General features: G+C 36.8%; 1 protein-coding gene across 1 annotated transcript; it reads left to right on the forward strand.

Annotated features, from left to right (window-relative positions):
- Window positions 1-8,645: 8,645 nt before the first annotated feature.
- Window positions 8,646-10,970, forward strand: LOC113000410 (uncharacterized). Its single transcript, XM_026127047.1, has 2 exons — window positions 8,646-9,750; window positions 10,078-10,970. Exons 1-2 carry the CDS (start codon window positions 8,646-8,648, stop codon window positions 10,968-10,970), a joined length of 1,998 nt encoding a protein of 665 aa, XP_025982832.1.
- The last annotated feature ends 1,530 nt before the right edge of the window (window positions 10,971-12,500 follow it).

Raw genomic sequence — 12,500 nt, forward strand, 5'->3', positions numbered from 1 at the left:
ATTGAACTACGCCTAAGGTATAAACACAGGAAGGTAATCAATTCTACTTCTTAACTAAAGGCTCTAAATATCCTAGAAGCTAGTGATACACTTCTTCCTCCTCCGACGTCATGTTGGTGTGATCTCCTCGGTCCTTATTGACCTACACAGGATGTACTAACTCGAATCTCCAACTCAAGACATTACCTCTCGCATCGAACCTCACTGGGGTCAATTGGAATTCTTAAGCATCGTGTGGCACTTCCATACCTATATAAAAATTAATGTCTTCAAACCACCCAATTGTCAACCAGATGTAAATCCCCAAGGAATGTAGCAATACTGATGGTGATGGGTGTGGCATCTGGTCTATCTACTAGCACAATATGCACCAGAGTGTGACACTTGTAAACTGACGTGCATATCTCCTGGCATGGCCTCATTCTTTCTATCTGCCTACTATGCCATGCTCGTAGAGGGTGCAATTCCCTCGACATCTCCTGACTCTAAAAGTTATTGGTTGTAGGGGTGAGTCCTCTACTCCTTAAACGCTACAAACAAAACACAACATACAACTTACATAACCATGACATATGTTTTTTTTAGGCAAACAATACTCTCGGGGCCCTAGAGCGCATAACTATCACACTTGACATAAATGACCTTAGTAGTTAACACCGATGACTATTACTCTTGACAGTCAAATACAACACTTGACATCATTGACAATCACACTGGACAAAATTGATTGTCACACTTGACACATAACAGGGCCCAACAATGCCACAAAGCCTCCCAGGTATTGGTGCTCTTACACAACCACATGGATGACAGTTGGGAGTGAACACCACATACAAGTACGATGTATACCAATCTCCAAGATCCCAACTCCAAAAAGTATATTCGCAAAGCCCGTCATGAGTAGTAAAGTGAGGCTTGTGAGTTCCCCGCGCCAAATGTGTGCCTCAAATGCCAGTTAGTCACTACTCGCTAATTCCCCTAGGTTCTTTGAACCTCTTTGCTCGTTATACCCCAGTGTACCCTATAAATCATCAATTTCTCAACAAAAACCTCACCATCACACAAATGGAACATAAACACATACCTCAGCATCTCATAGATGGACCATAATCACATACTTCACCATCTCATTGATGAAACATAACCACATACCTCAGCATCTCACAAATGAACCATAATTATATACCTCATCATCTCATAGATGGACCATAATCATATACCTCACCATCTCATAGACAAAATCTAACCATAACTACATCATCTCATAGAAGAAACCTAATAACAAACACATCATCTCATAGATGGGACATAACAAACAGTTCCTTACTCTTCCATCAATCTTGCATCTTTTCGCTGCATTGTGTGTGTAGCCCTCATGCTCCATACATCACACAGAGAGGTGGGGAGGCTCAAGCCTAAGTACTACTCTCAGGGAACCATTCTAGATCCTTCAAGTGATACAAATCACTTTTTGCACAAATCTACAAAAATTTTGGCAGCATGACGACTATATTTACAACATCCCAAATTTATAGCAAGAAATTTGTCGAGGGTCAAACACCCCCAGACCCAAACCACAATGCGTATAGATAAAATGAAAATATACAAATATATATAATTGAATATAAATTCACACACCACAGATATTATTTCTGGAGTTCATACTCTGTCGATCTTATCATTCAACAACAACAATAATAATATACAGGCCTTTTAGAAAAAATGTATCAGTAGAAAAATCATCACAATTTCAGAGAATGCATCAGTCGTCAGAGTTTGCAGTTTATCTTAGCAATCATATAACAATTAAATCAAAGCTCCAAAAATAAATAATTCTAAGGTAATTTTATCCAGATGCATGGTTTCCAATGTTAAGCCGTCCACTGTCTCAAATCACTGTGTTGGTCAGTTTTACAAAGTTTTGCTCCTAATTTATTCACAGTGCTCTCGGTGCTCTAGGAATTAGTTTTTCACAAATCTTATATGCTACTCTACATTTTCATACCTAATAAACTCATTTTTAAGGTCAAAACTTAAATAAAACTAGTTCATACAACTCTCACTGCCAGATTATTTTTGTCACAGATTTTATTCAGTATAATGTTCTAAAACTAGTTTTATTCATAACTTATGCTAGAAAACTTTGATTTAAGTGAAATGTAAGGCTAATTGTATATTTTAACACTCAAAGAACTCATTGTTTAAATAATGAAGAATGAGGGAGTTTAGACTTTAGTTTCTAACCTTCAAAATTGCAAAAATAAGATTTGAAACTACAAGAATAAAGCAAGAAAATGTTGTGAAAATCAAGCTTAGAGTTGAAAATGGAGGTCATTTACCTAATCTTGATGAAAGAAGGGCACAAAAATACATGGAAAAGCTTGGAAGAAGAGTGGAAATGGTCTCTCGTTCCCTCTTGACGAGCTCATGAAGAGGAAGAATGAGCAACTTTAGTGAGTTTTGGTGTTTAAATGGACTTGTAGGCTTATGTTAATCACTCAATTTTGATCCATGAATGAACCTTGCTCAGCCATGGAAAACGTGTACCTCACTACCAAGTGTGGTGTGCTTCAATTTTAAAAAATTTACTTAAAAAGGCTAAAAGAGAGTTTTGCCAAAATTGGAAATTTTGCCTTTACTAAAACGGGTAAATCGTATCCTAATCTTTTAGATTAATGTGCTAACCTCCCTTAGGATAAGTGTACTTAGAGTGAACCTAGCACAAAGTCTACTCACATAGAGACAAATTACATTGCAACTCAATGCATAGTGCAATTCTTGAACAGATAAACATCTAGCTCAAACAGTTTTTATATCTCTACCAAGCTTTACTAAACCAATCACACATACACACACACACAGATACATAGTGATGTAGCTCCATGTAGAGCTTGTGGGCCTTGGATCTTCTTCATCAATGGAGTCCTTTGCTTCTTGAAGATCAATGGCAGTGGAATGGAGAAGGAGGAAAGGTGATTGGAGATGCCACTTCAAGGACAAGATGAGTCAAGAACAAGTTCAACACCATAGGAAGCCATGGATAAGAGCTTGAAGGAAGAAGCATATGAGTGGAGGGAGATGGAAAGAGGGGGGAACAAAATTTATGCCTCAAATGAGGTCTGAACTTTGAAGTCTAATTTCTCAAATGATCAAAGTTCTAAAATGCACACACAAGGCCTTTATTTATAGCCTAAGTGTCACACAAAATTGGAGGGAAATTTGAATTTCTATTCAAATTTTACTTGAATTTGTGGAGCCAAATTTGGAGCCAAAATTTCACTAATTATGATTATTAAATTTCAGCTATGGTTCAACCCACTAATCCAAGATCAAGTCCAAGATTCTCCACTAAGTGTGCTTAGGTGTCATGAGGCATGTAAAGCATGAAGGACATGCACAAAGTATGACTATATGATGTGGCAATGGGGTGTAGCAAGCAAATGCTCACCTCCCCCTTAGGCTGGTCTGAAATTTAATTGGATTGGGCTTCTCCCAATTCATTTAAATTTCTTACCCAACACACACATCAAATAGTGCACTTAATGCATGTGAAATTACAAAACTACCCATAATATAAAAACTAGTCCAGGTGCCCTAAAATACAAGGGCTCAAAAATCCTATATTACTAGGGTACCCTCCATACACTATGGAGCCCTAAATACATGGCTCAAAAATAATGAAACATTGATCTAATATGTGCAAAGATAAGTGGGCTCATACTTAGCCCATGGGCCCAAAATCTACCCTAAGGCTCATAAGAACCCTAGGGCCTTCTCCTGCATCTCTGGCTCAATCTTCTTGGAGTCTTTTATCCAATGTCCTTAGGGGGTAAGATTGCATCACATAGCACAAAAATCAATAATTAAAAGTATATAACTACTGTAATTAAATACTGATAAGTGTCATATTCAGTTAATTTTGGAATTAAAATGTGAGGCACTTATCTTATAAACTACCCTTAAATTTAGTTATTTTATATATATTGTACATTTACTAATGTTTGTGTTTAAATATGAAAAATTCATTCATGATTTTGTAGGCATTGATGATTGTTTGTTAGATCTAGAAACAAAGTCAAAATGAAGGACAAGATGGTTATTTTTCCAAGATTCCAAATATCCATTCACCCACGCTAGCAACCAGCTCGCCTGGGATAATCAAATTACTTCAAGCATAAGTAAACAACTCACTTGGGCGAGTCTATGCCTTCAGGGTTAAGCAACAACTGCACCTCTTGGCTCTTTTCTATAAATAGTCATGTCAAGAATTGATTACTTCTAGGAATTGATTTATAACATGTTATGAGCTAAATAACATGCATGAATTAGACTCAAAATTCAAATGATAGGCTAAGAATTGCAAGAATACATGAACAAATGTATCTAGAATTCAATCAACAAAATCAAAATTGAACACAAACTTAGAACATAATGTGACAATTATTATGACTAAACATGACTCTAAGACAACATGAACGAAGTGACTTACACTTAGATTTTTGTGTTTTTTTTTTCTAATCAATATTTTGCAAGAAAATTGAGATCTAAAGGTTCAGCACAAGAAGATTATGACGGAAAATGTAGAACCTAAAATCAACACAAAAACATGATTCAAGAGTAGATCTATAAAATTTGAACCATACAAATGCAAGAACAAGTGTAGATCTAAGATTTAATCGGTTTATTTTTTTGAATCTACTCTAAATAGAACCAAACCACAAGACAATGGAGGAGACACATGGAGAAGAAGATGAAGAACAAGAAAATAAAGTGAATTGACCGAACAAAAAGATAGAGGAAGCAAAAGAACATCACCTAGATGAAGATGCTCTTGATACCACATAATGTAACTCCATGTGGAGCTTGTAGGCCTTGGATCTTCTTCATCAATGGAGTCCTTTGCTTCTTGAAGATTAATGGCAGCGGAATGGAGAAGGAAGAAAGATGATTGGAGACGCCACTTCAAGGAGAGATGAGTCAAGAAATGATCAAAGTTCAAAAAATGCACACACATGACCTCTATTTATAGCCTAAGTGTCACACGAAATTGGAGGAAAATTTGAGTTTCTATTCAAATTTTACTTGAATTTGAATTTGAATTTGCGGAGCCAAAATTTCACTAATTATGATTAGTGAATTTCAGTTATGGTTCAGCCCACTAATCCAAGATCAAGTCCAAAATTCTCCACTAAGTGTGCTTAGGTGTCATGATGCATGTAAAGCATGAAGGACATGCACAAAGTGTAACTATATGATGTGGCAATGGGGTTTAGCAAGCAAATGCTCACCTCCCCCTTAGGCTGGTCTGAAATTTAATTGGATTGGGCTTCTCCTAATTCAATTAAATTTATCTCCCAACACACACACATCAAATAGTGCACTTAATGCATGTGAAATTACAAAACTACCCCTAATACAAAAACTAGTCTAGGTGACCTAAAATACTAGGGCTCAAAGATACTATATTACTAGGGTATCCTCCCTACACTATGGAGCCCTAAATACAAGGCCCAAAAATAATGAAATCTTAATTTAATATGTACAAAGATAAGTGGGCTCATACTGAGCCCATGGGCCCAAAATCTATCCTAAGGCTCATGAGAACCCTAGGGCCTTCTCCTGCATCTTTGGCAAAATCTTCTTGGAGTCTTCTATCCAATGCCCTTGGGGTGTAGGATTGCATCATCTCTCATAAACTCTTCTGATGTATAATTGCACTTGATTATCCTGTCAAACTTTTTGATGATGTAGCAAGTCACTAAATTATCAACATCATTATTATCAGTTAATATTACTTGATAGTAGAGACTGAAAGTGGAAACATTCAAGGATTTTGACTTGTCAAAGGGAATATAACCAAACCCACCCCCCCCCCCCCCCCCCCCTCCAAAAAAAAAAGACAAAAAGATAGGAAATCCTTTAATTTTAACTTCTATTAATTGGATTAACCAGAAGTTCACGCTACTATTACTTTGAATGGGCTTCTACCAAACTGAAAGTAACTTTCGGCTTATAAGAATCAATTATCAAGATTACTTATACTGTTAACTAAATTTTTAGTCTCTAAACTTTTTCAAAATTCATTTTTTAATTCCTAAGCTTTTGTTTGGTTGATCAAGATCCCTTTAGTTTTTTTTAATTATTGTTTTTAGTCTCTAAGGTTTTGTTTGATTGAGCAAAGTCCCTAAACTTTTAAAATTTTCAATTTTTAGTCCCTAAATAAAAATTTGAACATATTATTTTTATTTATTTAATAAGATTTTAAGAATTAAAACTGAATTTTTCAAAAGTTCATGGACTAAATTGAAATTTTAAAAAGTTTAAAAATCTTAACCAAATAAACAAAAGTTTAGCAACTAAAAACTTAATTAACCCTACTTATATATGTTATAATGCAAAAATTATTTGAGCAAACAAAGTAAAATTAAATATAGAATGTAACAGCCATAACTTTTAATAAATAAATAAGAAATTAATAAATAAATAAATAAATAAGTAAAAAAAATAATTAGGTCATAAATTCCCACTATATAAGTCAAATGTTAACCTAGAGCAGCTTTTAGAAAACATATTCTGTTCCTTTTTTCTTTTCTTGATGTTGGTAACTTAGTTGAAATATGTTTAGAATATAGGTATACATGTTGTTCATATAAATCAATATGAGTATATATTTTTATTGTTATATATAATTCGTATTTACTTAATGATATGTTTGATATTATTGTGATTATTTTATATTAATATATATATATATATATATATATATATATATATATATATATATATATAATATATGTACGTTTACGTTAATATTTTATTATATTATATTTGTATTGATGTACATTTACGCTGATAATTTAATTTACCGAGTTAAAGTACCTTATTGTTAGTATGTATAAATAATAATAAGCTTAACGCTTAAGTTAATATATATATTATATATACATAGATTAATAAGTTTTTGTTCTAATATACTTATGTTAACAACGTATACGTTAATATATATATATATATATATATATATATATATATATATATATATATATATATATATAATATATTTATATATATGTTTTACGTGTATTTTATAGTTATTTGTTTATAAGTATTGAAGTTAAATATTGTATGTTATTATTATTATGATACATTGTTATTTAATTGTTGAGTATATTTTGTAAATAGTTAAATTGTGAAATGTTAAATTGTAGACATGAAATATGGTTGTGAATGAATGTGTGATTGATATTTGTAGTGATATTACTTGTCTTGTGAGTTATGAGTTATATAGTAACCCGGCCAGTGTTTACCTTGAGAGAACTTTTATGCGCAGTGTTAAAGGAAATTGTAGGATTCATAGTTAGGATCCTGAAGGGTTAAACTATAGCGCAATTTGTTAAATATGTTTGAAATATAAGAGTGAAGTCATGGGTATTATATAACTCATGAATAGTGTCTGCGTGCAAAAGAAAAAAAAAATTATTTTAGGGGTTGGACCTGAATCAGGAAGGTGAGGCCCAAACGGATTCTTCGAAGTCTAGGCCTTGGGGGTAAAGATACTCGGTTTGAGTGCTCCTTTAAGCCCATGTTAATCCCATGTGGTTGGGGCATTCTCGCAAAATAGAGTAACCCTGACTGGTCACCTTATGATTTTACTTAGTGAAAGTGACCTAGTATACCCATTGTGTGGTGTGTCTTGTCATGTACTCCTAAGTGCCCCAGTGTTGTTTTTCACTGACATGGTACCACATTGCATATAGGCTTGAGTCTTAGTATAATTGTTGCATAATGCTTGTATTTGAATTTCAATGAGTTAATAATTGTGGTTGATGTTATTTTATGGAGTGTTTGAACTTGAATGGATGTGAATAATGTGTGCGATGTTGTGAAGTAATGTTATTTATATAAATTCAGCTTTAAGTATTATATGTTTCACATGCTCTAATGTTTTATTATATACGAATGTGATAACTTACTCCCGATGTGTGTTTGTGTTTGGGTTGATTGCCACTTTGTTTTAGGTGAGCCTTCATATGATGAGTCACATGCTAGAGATGGAGAGACTTAGTCTGTGATAGGGATATGCTCTGATAAGTGTGACATTAGGGCATATGATTTTACTTCGCATATTATGATTTTCGCATGTGATGATTTACTGAATGATATAATTGCATTATACTTTTCTATTTTAGTTTTTTTTATTATTTATTTAGAGTGGACGGCCTTGTTTTGAGCCAGGATAATTTTATCATTTATTCAAAAAAAATTTCTATTATGTTTTTACTAAGTGGATGTGAACCTTTTATCCTTTAGAATTGATTTAAATTAAATGTGTTTTAAAAAATTATTAATTAATTTTGCATGTTTTTTTTTCTTTCTTCTTTTATTATTATGTGTTTATAAACTTTTAAATAAATTTTGTATGATTTAATTAGTTACTTATTTATATTTGTGAGGGTAGAGGGTGTCACATTTAGTGGTATCAGAACAGGTCGGACCTTTCGGCTATGTGTGTTATGAGCTTTCTGTGTTTCCTTGTGTACTCTGATGCGTTGTGTTTGTTTTGTTTGATTAGAGGTGTACTCTATTGTGTTGGTATATTTCTTTTTTCTTTTCAAAGTTTTGTTTCTTGCATGACATAGGAAGTAATGGCTGCGAGAAATGAGCGAGAACGACTTCTTACCGAGGCCTTGAACAACTTGGCGCAAGTTATGGCCAATCAGGGAGGCGGTGGAGGAGCAACTATGTACCATGGGTTAGATCGCTTTCAGAGGAACAACCCACCTACCTTCAAAGGGGGTTATGATCCTGAGGGTGCTGAGGCTTGGCTGAGGGAGATTGAGAAGATCTTTCGTGTGATGGAATGTCAGGACCATCAGAAGGTGTTGTTTGCTACTCACATGCTAGCAAATGAGGTGGAGTACTGGTGGGAGAACACTCGCCCACGTCTAGAGGGAGCAGGTGGTGTTGTTGTTCAATGGGAGACCTTCAGAAAAACTTTTTTGGAGAAGTATTTTCCAGAAGATGTGAAGAATAGGAAGGAGATGGAGTTTCTCGAGCTGAAACAGGAAAGTATGACGATGGCAGAGTATGCGGCGAGGTTTGAGAACCTTGTAAGGTATTTTCCTCATTATCAGGGGGAAGCAGGGGAGAGGTCTAAGTGTGTGAAATTTGTTAATGGCCTCCGACCAGAAGTAAAGATGAAGGTGAATTATCACGGTATTCACAACTTTGCACAGTTGATCAACATGTGTAGAATCTTTGATGAAGATCAGCGTGAAACGACTGCTTTCTACAACAATGTCAATGCTAGTCATGGGAAAGAGAAGAAGCCTGTGACTCACAATCATGCTAAGTCATATTCTGCCCCTCCCGGGAAATATGGAAACCATTCTGGGGGACAGAGGACCAGCGGAGGACTTCAACCAGTTGGTGGGAGTTCTCAGCCAATTAACAGGGTGTCTCAGCCTGCGGGTAGAGGTAGTGGTGGTAGTGGTGCTCCTGCTATTGTTACTACACCACTTAGGTGTGGGAAGTGTGGTCAGCTTGGGCATATTGCTCGTGAGTGCACAGATAGAGAGGTGACTTGCTTTAACTGCCAAGGTAAGGGCCACCTCAGTACCAGTTGCCTATATCCGAGGAGGGAGAAGAAGAGTGGAAGTCTGAATAACCAGAGTGGACGACCAAGGACCACAGGGAGAGTGTTTGCTCTTAGTGGTGTTGATGCCGCACAGTCTGATGAACTTATCCAAGGTATGTGTTTCATAAGTCAAATTCCCTTGGTTGTATTGTATGATTCAGGTGCGACCCATTCATTTATTTCTCGTGTCTGTGTTGAAAACTTTCCTTGCCTGTGTCTTCCTTGAAATTTGACTTGATTGTGAATACACCTGCTAGTGGGTCTGTTTTAACTTCTGATGTATGCTTGCAATGTCCTGTCTTAGTTTCTGATTGATTTAGTTGTTTTACCTTTGAGTCAGATTGATGTTATTCTTGGTATGGACTGGTTATCTTCCAATCATGTCTTATTAAATTGTTTTGAGAAATCTGTTGTCTTTCCTGAGTCTGGTGTGAGTGAAGGTGATATGTTTTTGTCTGCTAACCAAGTTGAGGCATCTTTAAGGGAGGATGCACAGGTATACATGATCTTAGCTAGTATGAGTGTTGAGACCAAAACCCCTGTGAGTGATATACCAATTGTGAGAGAGTTTCCAGAGGTGTTTAAGGAGGTGTCAGGATTACCACCTGAGAGAGAGGTCGAGTTCTCTATAGACCTAGTGCCTGGTACTGGACCCATATCCATAGCACCTTATAGGATGTCCCCTGTAGAGTTGAGTGAGCTTAAGAAACAGTTAGAGGAAATCTTAGAGAAACAGTTTGTGAGGCCTAGTGTGTCACCCTGGGGAGCACCGGTGTTGTTAGTTAAGAAGAAGGATGGGACTATGAGGCTATGTGTAGATTATCGTCAGTTGAATAAGGTAACGATTAAGAATAGGTACCCTTTGCCTAGGATAGATGACCTGATGGATCAATTAGTAGGGGCTTGTGTGTTCAATAAGATAGATCTTAGGTTAGGTTACCACCAGATTAGAGTGAAGCCTGAAGATGTTCCGAAGACTGCCTTTAGGACCCGTTACGGTCATTATGAGTACTTGGTTATGCCTTTTGGTGTGACCAACGCCCCTGGTGTGTTCATGGATTATATGAATAGGATCTTTCACCCCTACCTAGATAGTTTTGTAGTGGTCTTCATAGATGATATCTTGGTATATTCCAAGACTAAAGAGGAACATGAGGAGCATCTGAGAGTTGTGTTGCAAACCCTCAAAGACAATAGACTGTATGCTAAGTTGTCCAAGTGTGATTTTTGGCTAGAGGAGGTGAGCTTCTTAGGGCACGATATATTTAGGGGAGGGATAACAGTAGATCCTTCCAAGGTAGAGGCGGTGATGAGTTGGGAGAGTCCTAAGTAAGTGTTTGAGATTAGGAGCTTTCTTGGCTTAGCAGGATACTACCGTAGATTCATAGAGGGTTTTCTAAGCTAGCCTTACCATTGACTAAGCTTACTCGTAAGGGTCAAGTTTTTGTGTGGGATGCCCAGTGTGAGAGTAGTTTTCGTACCCTTAAGGAAAGGTTGACCACTGCACCAGTTTTAGTGTTACCTGACCCGAGTGAACCTTTTGTGGTGTACTGTGATGTGTCCAAGATGGGTTTGGGTGGAGTGCTTATGCAACGGGGACAGGTAGTGGCCTATGCTTATGCACCAGTTTTAGTGTTACCTGACGCGAGTGAACCTTTTGTGGTGTACTGTGATGTGTCCAAGATGGGTTTGGGTGGAGTGCTTATGCAACGGGGACAGGTAGTGGCCTATGCTTCTCGACAGCTTAAAATACATGAAAGGAATTATCCCACACACGATCTTGAGTTAGCAACCGTAGTTTTTGCTCTTAAGCTTTGGAGGCATTACCTTTAGGGATCTAAATTTGAGGTGTTTAGTGACCATAAGAGCCTTAGATATTTTTTTGATCAAAAAGAGCTTAACATGAGGCAGAGGAGATGGTTAGAGTTCCTTAAGGATTACGATTTTGAACTTAGTTATCACCCAGGTAAAGCCAATGTAGTAGCTAATGCCATAAGTAGGAAATCCCTTCAAATGTCTGCTTTGATGGTTAGAGAGTTGGACCTCTTAGAGCAGTTTAGAGACATGAGTTTGGCATGTGAGATCACCTCTAGTTGCATTAAGTTGGGTATGTTGAGAGTCACCAGCAAACTCTTGAGCGAGATCCGTGAGGGTCAAAAGTCTGACCCATTCTTGTCAGCCCAATTAGAGTCCATAGTCACAGGGGGAGAGAGTAGTTTTAGAGTGGGAACTGATGGAGTCTTGAGGTTTCAGGATAAGGTGTGTGTTCCTAGTGTACCCAAGCTTAGGAGAACGATCTTGGAAGAGGGCCATAGAAGTAGTCTAAGTATCCACCCAGGAGCGACTAAGATGTACCAGGACCTTAGGTAGATGTTTTGGTGGCCGAGTATGAAGAAAAAAGTTAATGAGTTTGTCCTTGCATGCCTAGTGTGTCAGAAAGCTAAGATAGAACACCAGAAGCCTTCAGGGAAGTTGCAACCTTTAGAGATACCTGAGTGGAAGTGGGATAGCATCTCCATGGATTTCGTGGTGGGGTTACCTAGGACCCCTAAAGGTTTGGATTCCATTTGGGTTATTGTAGATAGGTTGACCAAACCTGCTCACTTCATCCCAATTAACATCAAATATTCTTTAGAGAGGTTGACTAGTTTGTACGTCAATGAGATAGTTAGACTACACGGTGTTCCTTCTAGCATAGTCTCTGATAGAGATCCCAGATTTACCTCTAGATTTTGGGAGAGTCTTCATAAAGCCTTGGGGACCAAGCTTAGGTTGAGTTCTGCTTACCACCCACAGACTGACGGTCAAACCGAGCGCACCATCCAATCCTTAGAGGACCTCTTGAGAGCCTGTGTGTTAGAGC

The sequence above is a fragment of the Glycine max genome, chromosome 19, assembly GCF_000004515.6.
Source record: "Glycine max cultivar Williams 82 chromosome 19, Glycine_max_v4.0, whole genome shotgun sequence".
Lineage (NCBI taxonomy): Eukaryota > Viridiplantae > Streptophyta > Magnoliopsida > Fabales > Fabaceae > Glycine > Glycine max.